Source organism: Panthera pardus, unplaced genomic scaffold (genome assembly GCF_024362965.1).
Source record: "Panthera pardus isolate Hobbes unplaced genomic scaffold, ASM2436296v1 HiC_scaffold_20, whole genome shotgun sequence".
Lineage (NCBI taxonomy): Eukaryota > Metazoa > Chordata > Mammalia > Carnivora > Felidae > Panthera > Panthera pardus.
Window position 1 is genome coordinate 519,022 of NW_026526766.1, and position 20,430 is coordinate 539,451.

The 20,430-nt window shown below is 41.4% G+C and overlaps 1 protein-coding gene across 4 annotated transcripts in view; it reads right to left on the reverse strand.

Annotated features, from left to right (window-relative positions):
* The window catches only part of IARS1 (isoleucyl-tRNA synthetase 1), a 67,392-nt gene that overhangs the window by 35,031 nt on the left and 11,931 nt on the right, over positions 1–20,430 (reverse strand). For all 4 annotated transcript variants that reach the window (XM_019434278.2, XM_019434276.2, XM_019434277.2 and 1 more), the window contains 8 exons: positions 17,980–18,097; positions 13,340–13,487; positions 10,230–10,317; positions 9,906–9,966; positions 4,895–4,990; positions 1,868–1,990; positions 1,265–1,356; positions 74–172 (listed from right to left, as the gene is read on the reverse strand). In XM_019434278.2, coding sequence (XP_019289823.2) covers positions 74–172; positions 1,265–1,356; positions 1,868–1,990; positions 4,895–4,990; positions 9,906–9,966; positions 10,230–10,317; positions 13,340–13,487; positions 17,980–18,097 — 825 coding nt within the window. The remainder of the gene's footprint in view (positions 1–73; positions 173–1,264; positions 1,357–1,867; positions 1,991–4,894; positions 4,991–9,905; positions 9,967–10,229; positions 10,318–13,339; positions 13,488–17,979; positions 18,098–20,430) is intronic.

Here is a 20,430-nt window from a genome sequence, read left to right on the forward strand (position 1 = left end):
GGGGACAATGATAAGCCAATGCTCCCTACCCAATGACACAGGACATTGTGAAGACACACATCTCACTGCTCACCAGTAACACAGGTCATTGTTCTTCAGCAGCTGGTCCACCATGTGCTCCACCCGTACGAACCAGCTAGGCACCGCTTTGTAAATGAGGGGGGTGTCTGACCTGGGGAAGCAACAATGCAGGATGTGCTGGTCAGACTGAGGTGTGCAGGCACCCAGGGTAAGGCCAACTTTTAGTTTCTTACTGACGTCACCACCACCTATTTGGCCTTCCGCTAATACTTGTTTTTATTGCAAATACTAATGCCTATGTCCTTGGTACCGGTCATCTCCACAACACCAAGAAGGCAAAAGTTAATAAAAGATTGAAAAGAGAAATAGGGGCGGCTGGGTGACTCAGTCGGTTAAGTGTCCAACTCTTGATTTCAGGTCAGGTCATGATCTCATGGTTCCTAAGTTCAAGCCCTATGTCACCACAGAGCCTGCTTGTGATTCTTGCCCCCTCTCTCTCTCTGACCCTCCCCCACTCACACTCTCTTAAATAAACATTAAAAAAAAAAAAAAGAACACGAAGGGGTGCCTGGGTGGCTCAGTCGGTTAAGCATCCTACTTTGACATAGGTTGTGATCTCGCGGTTCACGAGAATTCAAGCCCCACGTTGGGCTCTGTGCTGTCAACTCAGGGCCTGGAGCCTATTTTGGATTCTGTGTCTCCCTCCTTCTCTGCCCCTCTCTTGATCATGCTGTCTCTCTCTCTCTCTCTCTCTCTCTCTCTCTCTCTCTCTCTCTCAAAAATAGACATTTAAAAACAAAATTGAACAAGAAGGAAAATATAGTTCTGCTGGTGTGTGATAGCTATCTAAGAAATGATGTCAACTTCAGCAAAAAGGAAATGTGGGAACAGAACTTGATGTCTCCAAACATTCCATTTTCACCCACCTCTTCATAGTATGATCTTGTATTCAAACTTGTATCATGTTATATCTCTCACTAAATTCCACCAGGAAATGGTAGAGATCAGTCTCACTTAAAGAAATGTGGCCCTGACACCAAATATTTGTCTACACTGATACTTCTCAGACAACTGCTGAGGAAAACAATAACTACACATATTCATGGAATTCAAGAGGGCAGTTTCCAAACATGAACCCTAAAGGACACAAACGAGGGGAACCCCAGACTGACAAAAGCGGGTGCACACACTACATGTCCCCACAGACTAGAAGCTTGAGCTATAAGTCTTTCCTTTTTCTCACCTCCAGCAGAAAGGGTAGCTGTGAGTGAAGGTGCTAGCAACAAGAAGTCGGCCTTCTTCCTTCAGGGTCCTGATGATGTTTTTGTCAGCATCCTGTTAGAAAAATAAATGCACAGTCATTAAAATATCCTACAATACTTGGTAACACAATATAATTATGTACATTACTACAATCTGATATTTTGATATGTTTACTATGAATAAAAGGCAAAAATGACACATGTATTATAAAAATACCCAGCCCACATTTTGGGCACAGTCTACCTTTAGGTACTTATTAAGCACTTCTACACCACATAAGATAGTGAAGTCTTCCACCAGCAATGGCTGCCCCGAGGCCACAAAGCTGCTTTGGGAGTTACCAATCAGAGCCTAGTTTCCTGCCTTTGAAACTATAACATACTTCCTCTCAAGATACTAGACGCTTACAATGTGGCCGATAATACCTATCTTTATGGTTTTATGTGCTGAAACCAAACCAAATAAAAAAAAACCAATTTCCTGGAAAAGAAAAAAATCCAGATATGAAGCTACTTAACAAGAAGCTGATTAAACAAAGAAATATGATGAAATCCACACCTTTCTCTGTCCTACAGACACAGACCTTCACATACTGTCCTGTGAAATCTGTCACTTCTGCTGTGAAACAGCCTGAAGCATCCACAGGGCAAATAGGAGGAGAGTCTTTCTGAATGATGCTGAAGTCCATACAGACCCGATAGTCATCCTGGGGAGAATGAAACAGGTTAAGTGTGTTCGAGACAGGAGTGTGGGAAGTGACTGATTCACAAGAGAATGCTCTGTCTTCTGACATACGACTTAATTGACTTTAATTATCCTCTCACCTGAAGTTAATTCAGGACCATTCAGATACCCCTTTACAGTTGGACAGGGACTACATCATCTTTCCAGCCATTACTTCACAGACCCCTATATACAGCAGAGCATCCACTAAGTGAGAAGGAAGAGGACACACATGTACCCCTGGTGAACATACTTGCACAAATACTCAACATTCACAAACTGCACTCAACACTATAGTAAAAGAATCATTCACCACGATCAGGTGGGATTAACTCTGGGGATGCAAGGGTGGTTCAATATCCACAAATAAATCAATGTGATATACCACATTAACAAAATGAAGGGTAAAAACCATATGATCATCTCAAAAGATGCAGAAGAAGCACTTGACAAAATTCAACATCCATTCATGTAAAAAACCCTCAACAAAGTGGGTTTAGAGGGAACTTAATAGTGGCCATCTATGGAAAACCCACAGCTAGTATCATACTAGATGGTGAAAAACTGACAGCTTTTCCTTCAAGATGAGGAACAAGGATGTCCACTCTCACCATTTTTCATCAACACAGTACTAGAAGTCCTAGCAACAGCAATTAGACAAAAAAAAAAAAAAAAAGAGACACCCATATTGGTAAGAAAGAAGTTCAACTGCCACTTAGCAGATGACATGATGACCATATACAAAAAACTCTAAAGACTCCACCAAAAAACTATTAGAATAAATGAACTCAGTAAAGTTGCAGGATGCAAAATTAATACACAGAAATCTGATGTGTTTGTATACACTAATAATGAAGCAGCAGAAAAGATAAATTAAGAAAATGATTCCATTTACAATTACACTAAAATAATAAAATACCTAGGAATAAACTTAACCAAGGAGGTGAAAAACCTCTCTGTACTCTGAAAATATAAAACATTGATAAAAGAAATTGAAAATGACAGAAACAAATGGAAAGAAATTCTATGCTCATGGACTGAAAGAACAAATATTGTTAAAATGACTATAGTACTCAAAGCAATCTACAGGACACATGTAATCCCTATCAAAACACCAATAGCATTTTTCACAGAACTAGAACAAATACTACTGAAATTTGCTTGAACCACAAAAGATTCCAAATGGTCAAAGGAACCTTGAGAAAGAGTAAAGCTAGAGGTGCTGCACTCCCAGATGTCAAGGCACACTGCAACGCTGTCATGATCAAAGCAGTATGGCACTGGCACAAAAATGGACACATAGATCAACAGAAAAGAACAGAGGGCCCAGAAATAAAGCCATGTTTATATGGTCTATTAATCTATGACAAAGGAAGCAAGAATATACAATGGGGAAAAGACAGTCTCTTTAATAAATGGTGTTGGGAAAAACAGAATGGAGGTTCCTCAAAAGATTAAAAATAGAAATATCATATGGTCTAGGAAATCCAGTCCTGGCTATTTACCTGAAGAAAATAGTAATTCAAAAATATATATGCATCCCTATGTTTACTGCAGCATTATTTATAAAGCAATGATATGGAAACAACCCAAGTGTCCAACAGATGAATGGGCAAAGAATATGTGGTAAATATACAATGGAGTATTTTTAAGCCATAAAAAAGAATGGGATCTTGCCATTCCTGACAACATGGATGGACTCAGAGGGTATTATGCTAAGTGAAATAAATCAGACAGAAAAAGACAACATATGAATTCACTCCTACGTGGAACCTAAAAAATAAAAATCCAAACATACCCAGTATGTGACAAATACAATTTTAAAGGAAAAACTAAAGCACATTTTAAAACCAAGTTTTTTTTAAAATTTATTATCAGTGAAGAAGTCATACTAATTGACTTGAAAACTATTATGAGTAACTAAAATCTGACTAGTTCTTAAAACCTAGTAAAGAGTATTATTAAGAATGCTTCCGTCATATTCAATTTTGTGATATTCAGGAAGCATTAACTTTACTGGGTGCAACAGTGGCATGGTAGTATATTAAAAATGAAAGTTCTGATCAGTCACAGATGTGTACGGATGAAGACCACGATGCTGAGGATTTGTTTCAAAACCCTCAGGCCTAAGTAGAGAAGGTGTGGGCGAAGAGGAGAAGGAAGAAGATAAAACGGATCAATGCAGGTGGGTGATGTGAACATAAGGATTTATTATAACATCTCTTTACTTCCGGGTATGTTTGAAGATTTCCATAATAAAAATCTCTGCCAAGGTTAAGTATGAAAGCAAATGATGAATGGAGACAGACTAGCTTCACTCTCACTGACAAAACAATCAAGCTGAGAAGAGTATGTAGGTAGGTCCCCAGTGGGTGTTTTATTCATACACAAGTTACATAAAAAGAATTGCATTTTTTGAAAAATTACTCTGGGCAACATGTAAAATTAACCACACCATCCTGCTTTGAAGAGGTCAAATTCTGTCCTCTCATCACAGTGTTCAGACGAGCACAGTGGAGGTGATACCACCTCTCAGCACTCTGACTGTCACGGTGACCGCACAGAACTGCACACGGTAGAGAGTAGAGGGCATGGTGAGTACATTACGAATGAATGAAAACAAAGAATGCCTTTCATTCAGAAAGACCAAACGGCTGGGGATGCCCAGGATTTAGCTCACCACTTTCAGAGATGAGCTCAGGGTGAAAAAAATTGCAGATGTAAGTTTGATAAGCCATCTTTTGGGGGCAGTGAGCCTGCAAAGTGTTGGGCCCTATGACATGGGCAAGCATGAGGTGCGCTCGCACACGCACACACGTGGGCACACTCGTGCACACACACGCTCATGGCACACACGAGACCCACTTATGAGAGCTCTACTACTCACAGCACCAAAGTACGGAGCCTGGTGCACCACTCCAGTGCCTTCCTCCTCCCGCACGTAGCTGTCGGTGAGCACCGTGAATGCGCCGTTCTCCTTGCACTGCAACAGAAAGGTCAGCAGGTGTGGTGAATGGAACACATTTTAGGATTAATTTCATAACGGTATTTGCGAAGAGCCTGAAAAAACTCCTAACACGCAAAATTATTTTCAGAGATAGGACAGAATAATTCAGACTGGGAAGAAACATGCTAACTCAATACATCTTTTCTGTAATTTATCACTTAGAAATGAAATAATTATCTAAAATGAAATAATTACGTGAAGAATTATCTGAAGAAATGCAGAGAAAATGTTCGAACTTCCCCAGTCACAAAATGGGGCTTTCTGTGAGTCCTGCTGACCTCCCAGCCATGCCAGCACCTGGTGTGCAGGGTTTTGTGCAGCCTCAGAAAATGTCCCCTAACCCGCCGCACCTCTGGGGTGCTCCCAGTCACCTTTCTGTCAGCCCTGCCACCAGGGCAAACCCTCAAGGAGCCAGAACGGGCGCCTGGAGTGACAAGCTCTGGTTAACGGCGCTGTGCGCACTGTGACACGGAGGCACGCGCTGTCGCAAAGCCAGGTTACTACCTGTGATGCTACAGACCTCCTCCTTCCACCTTCACCTCTCCCTATGTGTTTCCAATACACCGTCTCAGCCAAACCGATCCTCTGCTGGTCTTTCTGTCTTCGTGAAGACTACTTTCAGAATAGATTTTCACACTTAATCGCATTTAATCCAATGATCTTGTGAAAAAGGCACACAGTATTTCTGTGTTTCAAATATATTGATTCTATTTTCATTTCATTGATGAACTAACTCAGAACAAAGATGAAATAGTTTGTCCAAATACACAACAGTGATGAACACAACCTGACTCAAGGTCTTCTGGCTCCAAAAACGATGCTATCTTCAACTGCATCACAGCTCTTTGATTCCTTGGCACTTGCCTAAAACCAAACTTGAAAAACAGCCAGGAATTTCTCATTGCTGTAACCTACACCACCTGGAAATATTTTTGGTGTGGGAGGACAGAGGCTGATAGGTGTGTCTTCAATAGTTTAAATGTGGAGTGGGAACACGTGTGCCCTTAGCCTGACGTTCGAGTGGGAGCTGTTTTAGCAGCAGACAGCGGAACCCCACGGGGTCCTGTCTCTCGGTCCAGTTCTGGACCCTGAATTGCCAGGGATGGGTGGTCAGTGGTCACCAGAGCTGTAGCACAGCCCCCACAGGTAGCACCTGCCCCCATAGCTCCCACTTAATATTTTAGAACATGTGTATCTTAGGGATACATCAGATGATTTTGCCCCAAGTCAAAGAATTTCTAGTACCTGCCTAAAACTCAGTGAAGGTCCCAGAAATTCAGAAGCTATCTGAGTGGAATATGGACCAAGTGCACATTCCAGAAAGACCTCTGACTGAACCCAGACTTCCCCTCTGGTGTGTTTGGGCCCATCTGCTGAGCACTGAGCTCTCAAATAGGTTCTGGGTCAGAAAGGGTAAGAGTAACTGATTTAGTGAGAGAGTTTCAAGACAAAACAAATCTGACAAGGGATGCCTGGGTGGCTCAGTCAGTTAAGCGTCTGACTTTGGCTGAGGTCATGATCTCGTGGTTCGTGGGTTCAAGCCCCATGTCAGGCTCTGTGTTGACAGCTTGGAGCCTGGAGCCTGCTTTAGATTCTGTGTCTCCCATTCTCTGTCCCTCCCCCACTTGCGCGCACACGCTTTCTCTCTCTCTCTCTCTCAAAAATAAATAGGTGTTTAAAAAATCCGACATAAAACAGAATATGTTAAGATCTATAAGAGAAGAATGTAGTAATGACATTTGTCAGAAGGAGAAACCAGAGGCATTTCAAAAGACGTTTTTCAGATGGTGTCTGAGTTCAGCCTTGAAGTGTGGATTGTACTTGAGCAGCTTAAAGACGACGAAGGATTTCATAAATAGGAGGAAAACCTACTGAAAACAAAGGCAGGAAAGGAGGGAAAGAAAGGGCCAGTCTGACAGAAGCAAAGGATATGTTTAAAGCAACATTATGGGGTGCCTGGGTGGCTCAGTTGGTTGAGCGTCTGACTTCAGCTCAGGTCACGATCTTGTGATTTGTGACTTTGAGCCCCACATCAGGCTCTGCTGTCATCACCAAGACAGCTTCAGATCCTCTGTTCCCCTCTCTCTACGCCCCCCGCCCCCACCACTCATGGGCATATGCACTCTCTCCCAAAAATAAATAAACATTAAAAAAAAAAAAGCAATATTAGAGGATGTGGCTAGGAAGCACATGGGCCAAATGGAGACCACTTGAGAGGAATGAGCTGGCCGACAGCTGCGGGCTCACAGGGAGCACAGGGAAATCCACCAGCAGCAACCTGGAATGAGGAAGAAGGTCATTACGGTTGACCCTGGAATAACACAGGCTGGAACTGCGGGTCTAGTTAAGCACACCTTTCTCCCTAAGAGTGAACGGCAAAAGCCACAAGACACTTATTGACAATTATTCACCAGTCTCCAGGGAACTGAATCAAAGGCGACTGGCGCAGAGGTCATACCTGCTGCCCTGAGTTCCCAGAGGCCTGCTGAGGGTGTCAGCAGCCTCCGGAGCCCTGGGGACAGGCAGTGTTGAAGGTTGTATGGCGACAGTGTGGTGGGGTCCAGCACTGAGGGCTGGCAGGCAGGGGGCTGGGCTGCAGAACAGGCTGGGCCCACAGGGCAGGGACAGCCTCGTGCAGGGAGACCTGTGTCCCTGTCACCCCTGCTTCCTGAGTCCTCTGGGAACTAGGCTCTGGAGCTGCACCAGGGCAGCCATAGCCCGGAGCCCTTCTTGGCCGGGTGCAGACTCCTCCCTGAAGGCCACCTCAGCCCACGTGTGGTCACAGCTGCAATGGCCTCGGACCAGTGGCATACCTCCAGGGTGATGGGGCAGCTGTCCTGCTGCTACAACTGTGGGGCCAAGGCCACCAGGATGCAGGACATCACCTTTGTGGTGGCTGGTCAATTTTAGATTTTTTTCTTTTTTAGTGAAGACGTTTTCTTTATTCCTCATTCTCTAAGAGAATTAAACACGGGGAAGCTGAGTTTCATAAACAGGCTTTTCAGTACAAGCTGAGATGCCGTTTTCTTCTTTAGCCTGTAAGACACTGAACAAGTATGATTCTGTAAAAATTCGTATGTGCCCATGTCATGCTGCAGCCCTAGTATGTGCAATTATCAATTCAGCAATTGTTCCTGGAAACGCCACATCTGTATTTATAAGTTAGCTGGTATTTTTTCCACAAATGCTTTGTCAGGTTTATGTATTATGATTCTGCTAACCTGATAATAAAGTTGGCTTTCTCTATTCTAGGACAGTATAAATAGCAGCAATGGTTTTTCAAAAAGATGTGCTAGGACTTTGTACTTTGTGTCTTTTTGTGGAGAAAAACTTTTTATATATACTTAATGTTTGGGAAAACAAAAGTATTCAGAATTGTTTAAACCACCAAAAAATTTTTTCAATGAATACACTACTGGAAAAACCACTATATGATTTCTTTACAATTTTCTTCTTTTTTAATGTTTATTGATTTTTGAGAGAGTGTGTGAGCTGGGGAGGGGCAGAGAGAGAGAGACAGAGAGACATAGAATCTGAAGCTAGCTCCAGGCTCTGAGCTGTTAGCACACAGCCCAATATGGGGCTCGAACTCACGAACCGCAAGAACTCAAGTGGAACTCACGAACCACTCGAACTCACAAACCTGAGTTGAAACCGGATGCTTAACCGACTGAGGCACTCAGGGGCCCCCTTATGATTTTAATAATATTTTCTTTACTCTTGCTTACTTTAAGAATACAGTATATAACACATATAAAATCCAAAATACGTGTTAACTATTTGTGTTATTGGTAAGGCTTCTGGTCAACAGTAGGCTATTAACAGCTACATTTCGGGGGGAGTCAAAAGTCACTGTACCCAGATTGGCGCTACTGACCCCTATGTTGTTTGAGGGTCAAATGTAACTGGGACATGAGAAACACGGGAAAACACTCAACACACACAAAAATGAAGACAGATGTGAGCGACACTGTGGACAGAGCCCAAATGGCAGAGATCACCTGCATGAATCAAACTCTGTTCCTGAACCAGAACAGAGGTAAGCAAATGTTTTATCCTGGGCTGTGGTATAAGGTTCTGCCAACTAATACTATGTACAGCTGAATATAATTTTCACATAAGGCATAAAGCCTGGTCTGAGGGTGTTGTTCACTATTTCCCTCCAACACATATAGATAGAGATCAACAGGAACTTCCTGCTGACCCTGTTCTTTTATTGGTGGTGGTAGAGTTTCCATGGCAACGATAGCCATGGATTCTCTGTTGGCAGAAAACGAAAACTACATAAAACTGCTTCGTGACTCTTAAGAAAACTAGGTTACCAAATGTATGAACTTTGCCTTGATGCCTAGATTTAAAACCCCCACCTCATCAGTTTCCTTGACATGAACTCTGTTGATTGTTAGACACAAGGTTTTATTCTGAGCACTATCTTAAATTCGTGAAACAAACAAAACCAAAACACCTCCAAACCAATAGATTTCCAGGATGAAAATCTATAAGCAATAAAATTTATAAGCAATAAAAATATACACATATAAATCTTCTCAAACTTAACTGTTTCCTTTCATAACTTAAGTATTAAAAAAATTCCTATACAATTTTAATTATTAAAACAAGAAGGGAATACACATATAATTTAACTTTATTACTACCGAGAGACTTTGGATCCCAACACCCACACAAGCCACAGGATACTCACACAAGCCAAGGGATACCCACACAAGCCACGGACACCCATACAGGCGACAGATACCTACACAAGCCACGGGAAACCCACACAACCCACAGGACAGCAACGCAGTGACTCCCACTGCGGGTGCATCAGAACACTCCAGGGACCCAGTGCCCAGCTATGCAGGACCCACATCGGGCAGGTCCCTGAACTCACCTGCACAAAATAGTCAAACAGGGGCCTGTACTTCTTGCCTTTGAGACAGGAACCAGGAAATCTAGAAAAAGGAGAAAGGCAAACTCACAATTAGACTAAAACCCTCCAAGAAACAAAACTGCAGCCACATCAAGTCATGACTGCCTGCTGGTTTAGTTGTTTCGCAGTCATTAATGCTGGAATATGTGGTCTGAACATACACAGCAGGAATATTAAAACCGAACTTGAATAAGAAACCTTTTGGGCAGTAGATGTCTCACCTCTCAAGGTTAAAGAAAGACATACACATATCCACACATACAAATCAGTAATTTGTATACTGACCTTTCAAGGACTTTATAGTCAGTTTCCAGTTTATACAGGGCTGGTAATCTGGCTTCCATTAAAATGAGCAATTTTCCTCTGATGACATCTATGAGAACAAGGGGAAAAGTGGACTTGAGTGACATTCAGACTTCGGCGGAGTCTAGAAGCACACTAGCACACTCCTCCCTCCTGGGGTCCTGTATCACCTGTACCTCTTGTGCTCAGCACTCAGAGAAATGCGGCAAGGACACCAACACACACTGGTTTCCAGACCCAAAGACGACGGAAACAGCAGGTGTGCTTACTGAGCTTCTACTCATTTTAAGTATATTAATCTTTATTTTCTCTGACCAAAAGTCATATACGTAAATGTTTAAAAATCTTAACATTGGGGCGCCTGAGTGGCTCAGTCGGTTAAGCGTCCGACTTTGACTCAGGTTATAATCTCATGGTTTGCGGGTTCAAACCCTGCAATGGGCTCTATGCTGACAGCTTGGAGCCTGGAGCCTGCTTTGGGTTCTGTGTCTCCCTCTCTTTCTGTCCTCCCCCACTCTCTCTCTGTCTTTATCTTTCCAGATTAAACAAACGTTGAAAAAAAAAAAAATTAAAAATCGTAACATTAACAGGGGCGCCTGGGTGGGTTCGGTCGGTTAGGTGTCCGACTTTGGGTCAGGTCATGATCTTAGTTTGTGAATTTGAGCCCCATTAACAAACCAAGAAACTCACTGAGTAAAAGTCCTCCATAACCTTATCCCCATGCAAGACACTATCATTTGAGTGTCTATTTCTTTTTTTTTTTTAATGTTTATTTATTTATGAGACAGAGTGTGTGTGAGTGGGGGAGGGGCAGAAGAAAAGGGAGAGAGAATTCCAAGCAGGCTCTACACTACGAGCACAGAGCCCAACATGGGGCTTGATCTCACGGACCCTGAGACCATGACCTGAGCCAAAACCAAGAATTGGATGCTAAACTGACTGAGCCACCCAGGTGCCTCTTGAGTGTCTATTTCTACGTGTATACTCACATACATCTTATGTGAATGTGTACTTTTTTTTTTTTTTTTACTAATTATGGGATAGAACTCAATACAGTTTTTCAGTTTGCCTTCACACACTATATTGTGAACATCTTTCCATATATTAGCACATATTGCCTTTTTCTATTCGACTAAACAGCTACCCAGTACTCCCTTCTGTGGAAGTGCAAGTCATTTTAGCCCATCAACTAAAACTAGGATTTAAGTTGTTTTCAGATTGTTAGTACTAGGAACACTGGGGTAATGAATGCTCTTGCACGTATCTTTGTATCATTATTAGGGTGTTTCTGGAGGAAACTTTCCTAGGAATAGCAAGGCTAGAATAAATGTACAAACACTTAAAATTTAACAGCAAATGGCAAATCACCTTATAAAAACAGACTAATTTAAACTCCCACTTGTAAAGTAAGATATATCCTAAGATTTACTGGAGCCTATGACATATATGCAGTTCACCATTAGAAACACGAGAATCTATGGATCATTGTGAAGACCTCTGCAACTGCTGAAAAGCTGTTAAAAATAACGAACGCTGCCACCCACTAGTTCTGGCTGCGTTGGAGCTTCATGGTCAGTGGAGTCTACATTTTCTGGATAAAACTCAGGACACATGGCCCACCAGGTATGTGGGTCACATGCGGGCAGACAAAGGTCAGGACTGAAGTATCTGCCCAATGGCCCCTGAGGCCGTCAGACTCACTAGAGAGCAGCACTGTCCCCAGGGAGACACAGAGGCCTGGTCCTGCCTAGAGAGGCTCTCCACCCACAGCCACCAGCAGGAGGAACTGCTCCCATCTGTTCCCAAGGCCCAGCTAAGCAGTAATGAAAACACCTGTCTTCTGACCCACACACCTCCCATTCCTTTCTTGAATCTTTCCTCTGCCTCACAAGCAGCTATGAATCAAGTCACCTGTCTTATAAGGTGCTTACTCTTCTGGCTATGGTTTCCTTTCCATGGCTTCCCCCTCCCTCCATAAACTACCCAAACCTAAAGGAACAATCTTATTTTTTCATAGAAGTCTCCATGGAAAGGGCTTCATCAAGATTTTGGCTCTCTACAAGGGAATATCTGAAAGGCACAAAGTTCTCAAGTTCTGGTGTCAATTCTGAGAAACACATATTTCAGTCTTAGTCCCCATTCCTGGCAGAGCTCCTAAAACCCTCGAAAAGTCCTAAGTGCTAAGAGTCATAAAGGTGTCTTTTGTTATGTTAATGAACAGATGTTAGGAAAGCCCCCAAGTCACTTTAGGATTGGAACTTTCACCCCCCCCCCAACCCCCACCCATGGGATGGGGAGAGGGGCCTGAGATTGAGTTCAAACACCAAGAGCCACAAAGCCTCCATAAAACCTCAACAGGATGGGGTGTGGAGTACGTCCAGGTTAGTGAAAGTATCTACATGCTGTGAGGGCAACTCATCCCAGTTAGGTAGGAGACAGAAGCTCCTGGGCTCAGGACCCTTCCACACCTCCCCCTATGTACTTCATCTGATTGTTTATGTGCATCCTTTATAATATCCTTTCACGACAAACCATTGAGTTGTGGGCCGCTCTAGCACATTAATCCAACCTAAGGAGGGGGGTCACGGTCTGTCGGAAGCACAGGACTTGAAAATGACATCTGCAGTTGAGGGTGTGGTGGTACAGGTGCTTCTGTAGGACTGAGCCCTTAACCTGTGGGATCTGACGCCTGACGCTGTCTCCAGGTAGCTAGTGTCTAAATTAGGTTAACTGCTCGGTGGTGTTGAAAACACACATCACGTTCCTAGTAACGATGAGATACCACCTCTCTGAATCTCCAGCTCCTTCCTCATCTGTAACGTGGGCACGATGTGTAAAAGGGTATTACAATCTGAAAACTGTAAGGAATCTTTTTTTTATATCTCTATTTTAATTTTTATGTGCATTTACTTTTTCAACCAAAAATGAAAAAAAAAAAAAACTTTTAGAGGTTATTTTGACATTCAAGTTCTAACACTTTTTCAAAAACTTCTATTTTTACTCCAAAAAGAAACGTAAGTTTTCCTTCTTTCCCAAAATAAGTTAAATCGATCTTTTCCGTATCAGTCGTAAGTAACCCGGCCCACGCTTACCTTTAATCTTCACGTACTGCATGTCTGGATTAACACACAGGGCAAGGTTACTCGGGAGAGTCCAGGGAGTGGTTGTCCAAGCCACCAAAGACACATTTTCATCTTCCTCCAGAGGGAAAGTTACAAACACTGAAGGGTCTTGTACATCCTGAGATAAAATGAGATAAAGTACCCTTTTACAAAATTTGTAATAATAACACAGAGGAAAAGGGAATTGATTCTAAAGAATAGACTTCCAGAATAAAAACCCGCTGCCATATTTATAAAAAGAAAATATAAAGCAAACAATTCCAAATACATTTTTTATATTCTTCAAAAGTGTTTTAACAGTTACTTTAGTAGTCACAAAAACAACATTTTAAGTACATAAACAGGAATATATAATAGAGATTTCACTATTAGAATGGCCTATTGTATAACAAATCTATAAAAAGTTAGGTCAACAAAATAACTGTTTTAAAAAATAGAGTTATCCTTTATTCCAAAATACAAAAATGAATCATTTTCTAAAGACATGAGTGTGATTTTTAAAAAATTCATTTTGAGAGAGAGAGAGGGAGAGCGGGCATGCACACATGTGGGGGAGGGTTACAGTTTGTGAGTTTGAGTCTCGCATCAGGCTCTACGTGGACAGTGTGGAGCCTGCTTGGCATTCTCAATCCCGCTTTCTCTGCCCCTCCCCTACCTGCGCACGCACTCAGTAAAAGAAAAAAAATTAATAAACAGCCAGAAAGCAGAAGAGCTCATTTCCTGACCCAAACCAACTGCATTCTAAATAAAGTGCCCTGAGAAAAAGGAGCTCTACAAATTTCACCTTATTCACATACTAACCACTAGACAAACCTGAAAAAAGTACCAGCCCGAACTCCCGAAATGTCAGCGTCATCAAAAAGAGACCAAGGAACAACTGTTCCGGGAAGGCTGGAGGCACAGCGACCGAACAAAACACATAACCTATGATTCTCTTTTGCTAAAAAGGACATTAAGGGAAGCATTAACACAATCAACCAACAGATTAGATGGTATTTTATCAAGATCAATTCCCTAATTTCAATTACCTAAGAGAACAGTATGGATTTTCAGAAATATGTACTGAAGTCTTTAGAGGAAAAGGGACATCATGCCTGCCACCTACTCTCAGAGGGTCCCCGTCTTGCCCCTCACCCTAGGAAGAGAAAGATGATGTAAACATGGTGACAGGGTGACCACCACTGAAAGAGAAATGAGAACTCATGACCTTTCCAGTAAGTCCAAAAATTATGTCAAACGTTAAAAACAAAAAAGACCACAGAATGGCCAAGGCAAAAGACAGAACGTGCTGAGTGCTGGCAAGAATGCTGCAGTACACGCTGGAGGAGTCGCTGGTGCCTCTTAGAGTAGGAGGCGGCCAACCACAGGGCACAGGCCAAGCCTGCCTGTCACCTCGTACAACCCAAGGGCTAGGAATGGTTTTGACAGAGCTGAGCACTTGTGTGAGAGGCCATCCAGCCCACAAGGCCTAAAACACTACCTGGCACCTCACAGTTTGCCAACCCCCATACTAGAGCTGAATATAGTAGGTACAGCCTACGATTCAGCAATTCCACTCCCGGGTATGTAATCAACAGAAGAGATGCGTGTGTACATGCTCCCCAAAGACAACCTCCGGAATGTTCACAGTAGCACTACTGTAACAGCCCCAAACGGGACATTACCTAAATGCTCACCAGTGGTACAATGGGTAAATTAAATAATGATCTACTACACACAACATAGATGTCTTCTCACAAACATAATCTTGAACAAGAGAGGCCAGACACAAAGAGATTGTAGTGCACAATTCATTCGTATATAGTACAGTGTCTAAAACTTTAAAGATAAAAAAACAAATATTTTTCTACACCACAACGGTTTACCTTTTGGAACAGGTGGAAGTACACTCTCCTGTAATTCAGCTTACTTCAGCACAATCTGCTCATCCCAAGAGAATGTACTTGTTTACTTACAGAAGAATACACCCTCTAAAAGCTCTAGGAGCTCACAAGCTATTATGGGGATCTAATATGTAGAAATCTAGAAGCCAAAGAAAACTCCAGCGTAAGTACACAAGGATTTATATTGGAAAATGTTCTCAGCAACATTGTTTGCTGCCATTAAAAAAAAAAAGGGCTGGGGAGCTTGGGTGGCTCAGTCAGTTAAACGTCTCACTCTTGATCTTGGCTCAGGTTACGATCTCACAGTTCGTGGGATCAACCCCCACATCAGGCACTGTGCTGACAGTGAGGAACCTACTTGGGATTCTCGCTCTCTGCCCCTCCCCCACTCACACTCGCTGTATCTCAAAATAAATAAACATTAAAGAAAAAAGGCTATACCCTTCAAAACAACTCAGATGTCTATCAAAAGGATTAATATCTTGCAATCTATTTGTTACATGAAACACTATACAGCAGTTACAAATTAACTTAAAGCTACATGTATCAAGATGAATCTTTAAAACTTAATGTTTCCAAAGAAAGTCAAGGTGCAGGGTAAGTACAGTGTATGAGATTAGAGATAAGCATAAGGGTCGCCTGGGTGGCTCAGTCGGTTAGGTGACAGACTCTTGGTCTCAGCTCAGGTCATGATCTCGCACTTTGTGGGTTCGAGCCCCGCACTGGGCTCTGCACTAACAGTGTGGAGCCTGCTTAGGATTCTTTCTCTCTCCCTCTCTCTTTCTACTCTGCTTGCATTCTGTCTCAATAAATAAATAAACTTAAAAATCTGAAAAATAAAAAAGGTAAGCATAAGAATGCTATGTACTGTTTACGAATATTTAGGGAGATAGCAAAAGTATTAAAATATGTATGGAAAGAAACATCGAATTCAGCACAGTGGTTACCTATCAGGTTGTAAGAAGGAAATGGAAAAGAGAAAGGTGATGTAAATACATAAATTGTGGACCATTTATTTGCACAGAAACTACAACAAAAGATCCACAACTACAAACATGAAGGACTGTTATAAACACAATATTGAGTGAGAAAAACCAGATACAAATGAATACCATCATAAAAAAAACCAGTGACACCTCTCAATGACATACATGCTGAAGGACATAAACACAAGATGAAGTACCAATTTCTACAAAATAGAGAGTATGTGGTCTAAATTAGACCATGAAGACATAATCAGCAAAACTCATTGTATGAAACTCTACAAGATAAAACCTATTTCCTAAACAATAATTTGCAAGGGGGGGAAAAAAAGGGAAAAGCGAAATGAAGAGCTGCAGATGAAAGCAGATCTAGAACACAACTACCACCATGTACAAACCTTCCTTAGGTCCTGATTCAAAACAAAACAAAACAAAAAGGAACAGAGAAAAAAAAAAGGCATGGTATTTGAGAGACAAACAGAAATATAAACACTGATGATATCCAGGTATTAGATCATTAGAATATTTCATATTCAGGATGACTGATTACTTTTGAAAATGTGATAACGTTATTATGGTAATGTTAAAATAATAACCATTTCTTATGTCTTAAAGATACATAATGGATTGTTTATTGGTAAAATGATGTGTCTGAAATCTGCTTGGAAATAGGGCCTGGGAGAAGTGAGTGGAGTGTGTGCTGCTGGGGCAGGACTGGCCACAGCTAACAGGTACTGGGGATGTGTGACAGGCACACGGGAGTTAATTTCATTATTTTGTCTACTTTTGTGTGTGCTGGAAATTCTCCAAGCTAAAGTATCTTTCAAAAGTAAGCAAACACAGCAATATGTTAAGGTTTGACAAAGTTATGCCTTTGATACCCAAGTGCTTAGTATATTATTCTCCACATTTTTATGTGCTTAAAGTATTTTATCTAAAAAATATGACACAACGTGAGCACTATCATAGAAGGGTATTTAGGAGACGACAGGACTCATCATGGCCACCTCACAAGGATTTGCAAAGATCAAATGAGATGTGTGAAAGCATTCTGTAAGATAAAAAGTGCCTTTGAAATAAAGCTTTAATGACATAATTTTCAAACAAATTAATGTCCTTTAAAAGCAAAGAGGGTTAAAGCCTCAGAAAAGAAAACACCTCTTGAATACATACATGAGAACTGATACTTCACGTTTCAGAAGACTGCCTGCCTTTACGGTCTGTCTAGACAAGGTAAAGCACGGAGTGTACTCTGGTGACATCACACTCATCTAAACTCTCCCTTAGCAGCAGTGACAGCTGTTATTCTGTTCATCAGAAATAAAATCATAATACTGTCAACCAATCACAAATCAGATTTGGTTCCAAATACTTTTAACAAATGAACAAATGCTACAAGGTCCCAGACGAGGCATCATCATGCCAACCAATAACTCTTCCAAAATCAGTGACTGAAGGGAAAGAGGGAGAGCTGCACTGGTTAACCCAAGAGGCCCCAAAATATGGTCAAAACAAGAAGCTATCACATGAAGACACACCATTCACAAATCTCATGGGGAAAAATCCCTCATTTTTAATCTTAATAGAGCCTCGGTTTAGCAACTGGTAACATTCCCAGCACTCAGTAAGAAATGGTCAAACTGACGGACTCCCTACGCTAACATTCCATGCGGGGACTGGTTACCGTGATCACGATGGTTAACCTCTGTGTGCATAAGTTAATGCCCAATGACATCACACTCACCTTGTAGTTCTGGTGAGACTCGAAGTTGGAGAGTGGAGTGTTGCATGCGGTGGAGAAGGGCATGACTTTCACACCTCTGTACACGAGGCCCTTATCATAGAGCTGTTTGAAGACCCACCTAGAAAGTAAACAGTTTTACAATAATTACCCAACCAAAATTCTGTCTCCCCAAACTCAAACATTTACACCAGTCTGTCTACAGAGTTTCTATCAGCCAGTCGAAATACCACGTTTCTCAACTGGGGACTAGCTGGTAAATTACAAGAGTAGTCTGAGACATTACGCAGCCATTAAAAGTGCTAGTATCTGTTTACATGAAAAGATGTTCATGACTTGAGTGGGAAAAGTGATTCCATATTGTACAATGAGGTACTAGTTGTGGAAAACTATACATATCCATATACACACCTACATTTTTCAGATGCTGAAAAAGCAGACATTCACCAATATTAACTATGCTTGGGATTTCAGAGTATTTGCTTTTAATAGTTTTCTGGTACATTGCTTAAATTGTACTATCACGGGTAGTTTTACAAAGCAATTTAAAAAGAATAAACCATTGGGATTAGGATATCTCTCCTACAGTTGGGCAAAAACTTTTATTAAACACTTAACCATGTTGTTTTAAGCCAAATGCACCAAAATGCTGAAATGTCATTGGTAACAGTTATTCCAGGGTCTCCTGTGGCAACTACTCACCTGTCCCACTTGGATGTCAGGATGCACTGGTGGGAACCCTTAATACTGCCTTTAGGTATAGTTTCTATAGTCCAATTCCTATGTGTTTGGTATAATAAATGAGTTAAACTCTTTGTCATTTGCTGAAGTACACTTTTATGAAAAACTGCATATTTTTCATGGTACTGCTTGGCTTTAAATAAAAATTAAAAAGTGATGTTTTATATCAAATTTCCCAAGCTTATTAATCTTTTTTATTGACCCATAATTTACATGTAATATTATATTCAGACTTGATATTTATACACACTGCAAAATCACAGTAAATCCAGTTACTGTCCACCACTAAGGTTGCAACAATTTTATTTTTCTTATGATAAGAACTTTTAGTATTTATCATCTGGGCAACTTTTAAATATGTACTACAATATCACTGACAATCATCATGCTGTATGTTACATCTCCATGATTTATTTATTTTATAACTGGAAGTTTGTACCTCTTGACCCACTTTACACACCTTGCAACCCCTCTTCCCTCTGGCAACCACCATTTTGTTCTCTGTGTCTGTGAGTTTTGTTTTTCTAGATTCTACATCTAAGTGAAATCATATGGTATTTGTCTTTCTGACTTATGTCACTTAGCATAATACCCTCAAGGTCCTTCCATGTTGTCACAAATAGCAAGATTTACTCTTTTTTATGGTTGGGTAATATTCTATTTTTTACACACACACACCTTGCATCTTTTTTATCTCTTATTAATCAATGGACATGTAGGTTAACTCCATACCTTGGCTACTGTAAATAATGTGATGAACATAAGGACACATATCTCTTTTGAATTAACATTTTCTTTTTTTTTTTTTGGATACTCAGAAGTAGAATTGCTGCAACATGTGGTATTCTATTCTTAATTTTTTGAGGACACTCCATACTGTTTTCCATACTATCCATACCAATCTACATTTCCACAAACAACGCACGAAGATTCCCTTTTCTCCATATTTTTGCTGACATTTGTTATGTCTTGTCTTCTGGATACTAGCCATTCTGACAGGGATAAGGTCGTATCTCATTGTGGCTCTGATTTGTATTTTCCAGATGATGAGGGATGCTGAGTATCTTTTCAGGTCTGCTGGCATCTGCATGTCTTCTTTGGGAAAAAAAATGTGTCTTCAGATCTTTTGCACATTTTTTTCCTTTTTTTTTTTTTTTAATGTTTATTTTTGAGACAGAGGGAGACAGAGTGCGAATGGGGGAGGGGCAGAGAGAGAGGAAGACACAGAATCCGGAACAGGCTCCAGGCTCCGAGCTGTCAGCACAGAGCCTGATGCGGGGCGCGAACCCACAAACTGCAAGATCATGACCTGAGCCAGTCAGATGCTCAACTGACTGAGCCACCCAGGTGCCCCTGCACATTTTTAAATCAGATTTTCTTTTGCTCCTGAGTTGTAGGAGTTCTTTACATATTTTGGATATTAATCTCTTTACCAGATACACAATTTACAAATATTTTCTCCCATTCAATAGGTTGCCATTTCACTTTGTTGATGGCTTTTTTTTTTTAATGTTTACTTATTTTTGAGAGAGAGAGAGCGTGAGCTAGGGAAGGGCAGAGATGGAGACAGAATTCAAAGCAGGCTCCAGGCTCTGAGCTGTCAGCACAGAGCCTGATGTGGGGCTTGAACCCACAAACTGTGAGATCATGACCTGAGCCAAAGTCAGACGCTTTGACTGAGGCAAACTGACTGAGACACCCAGGCGCCCTGAT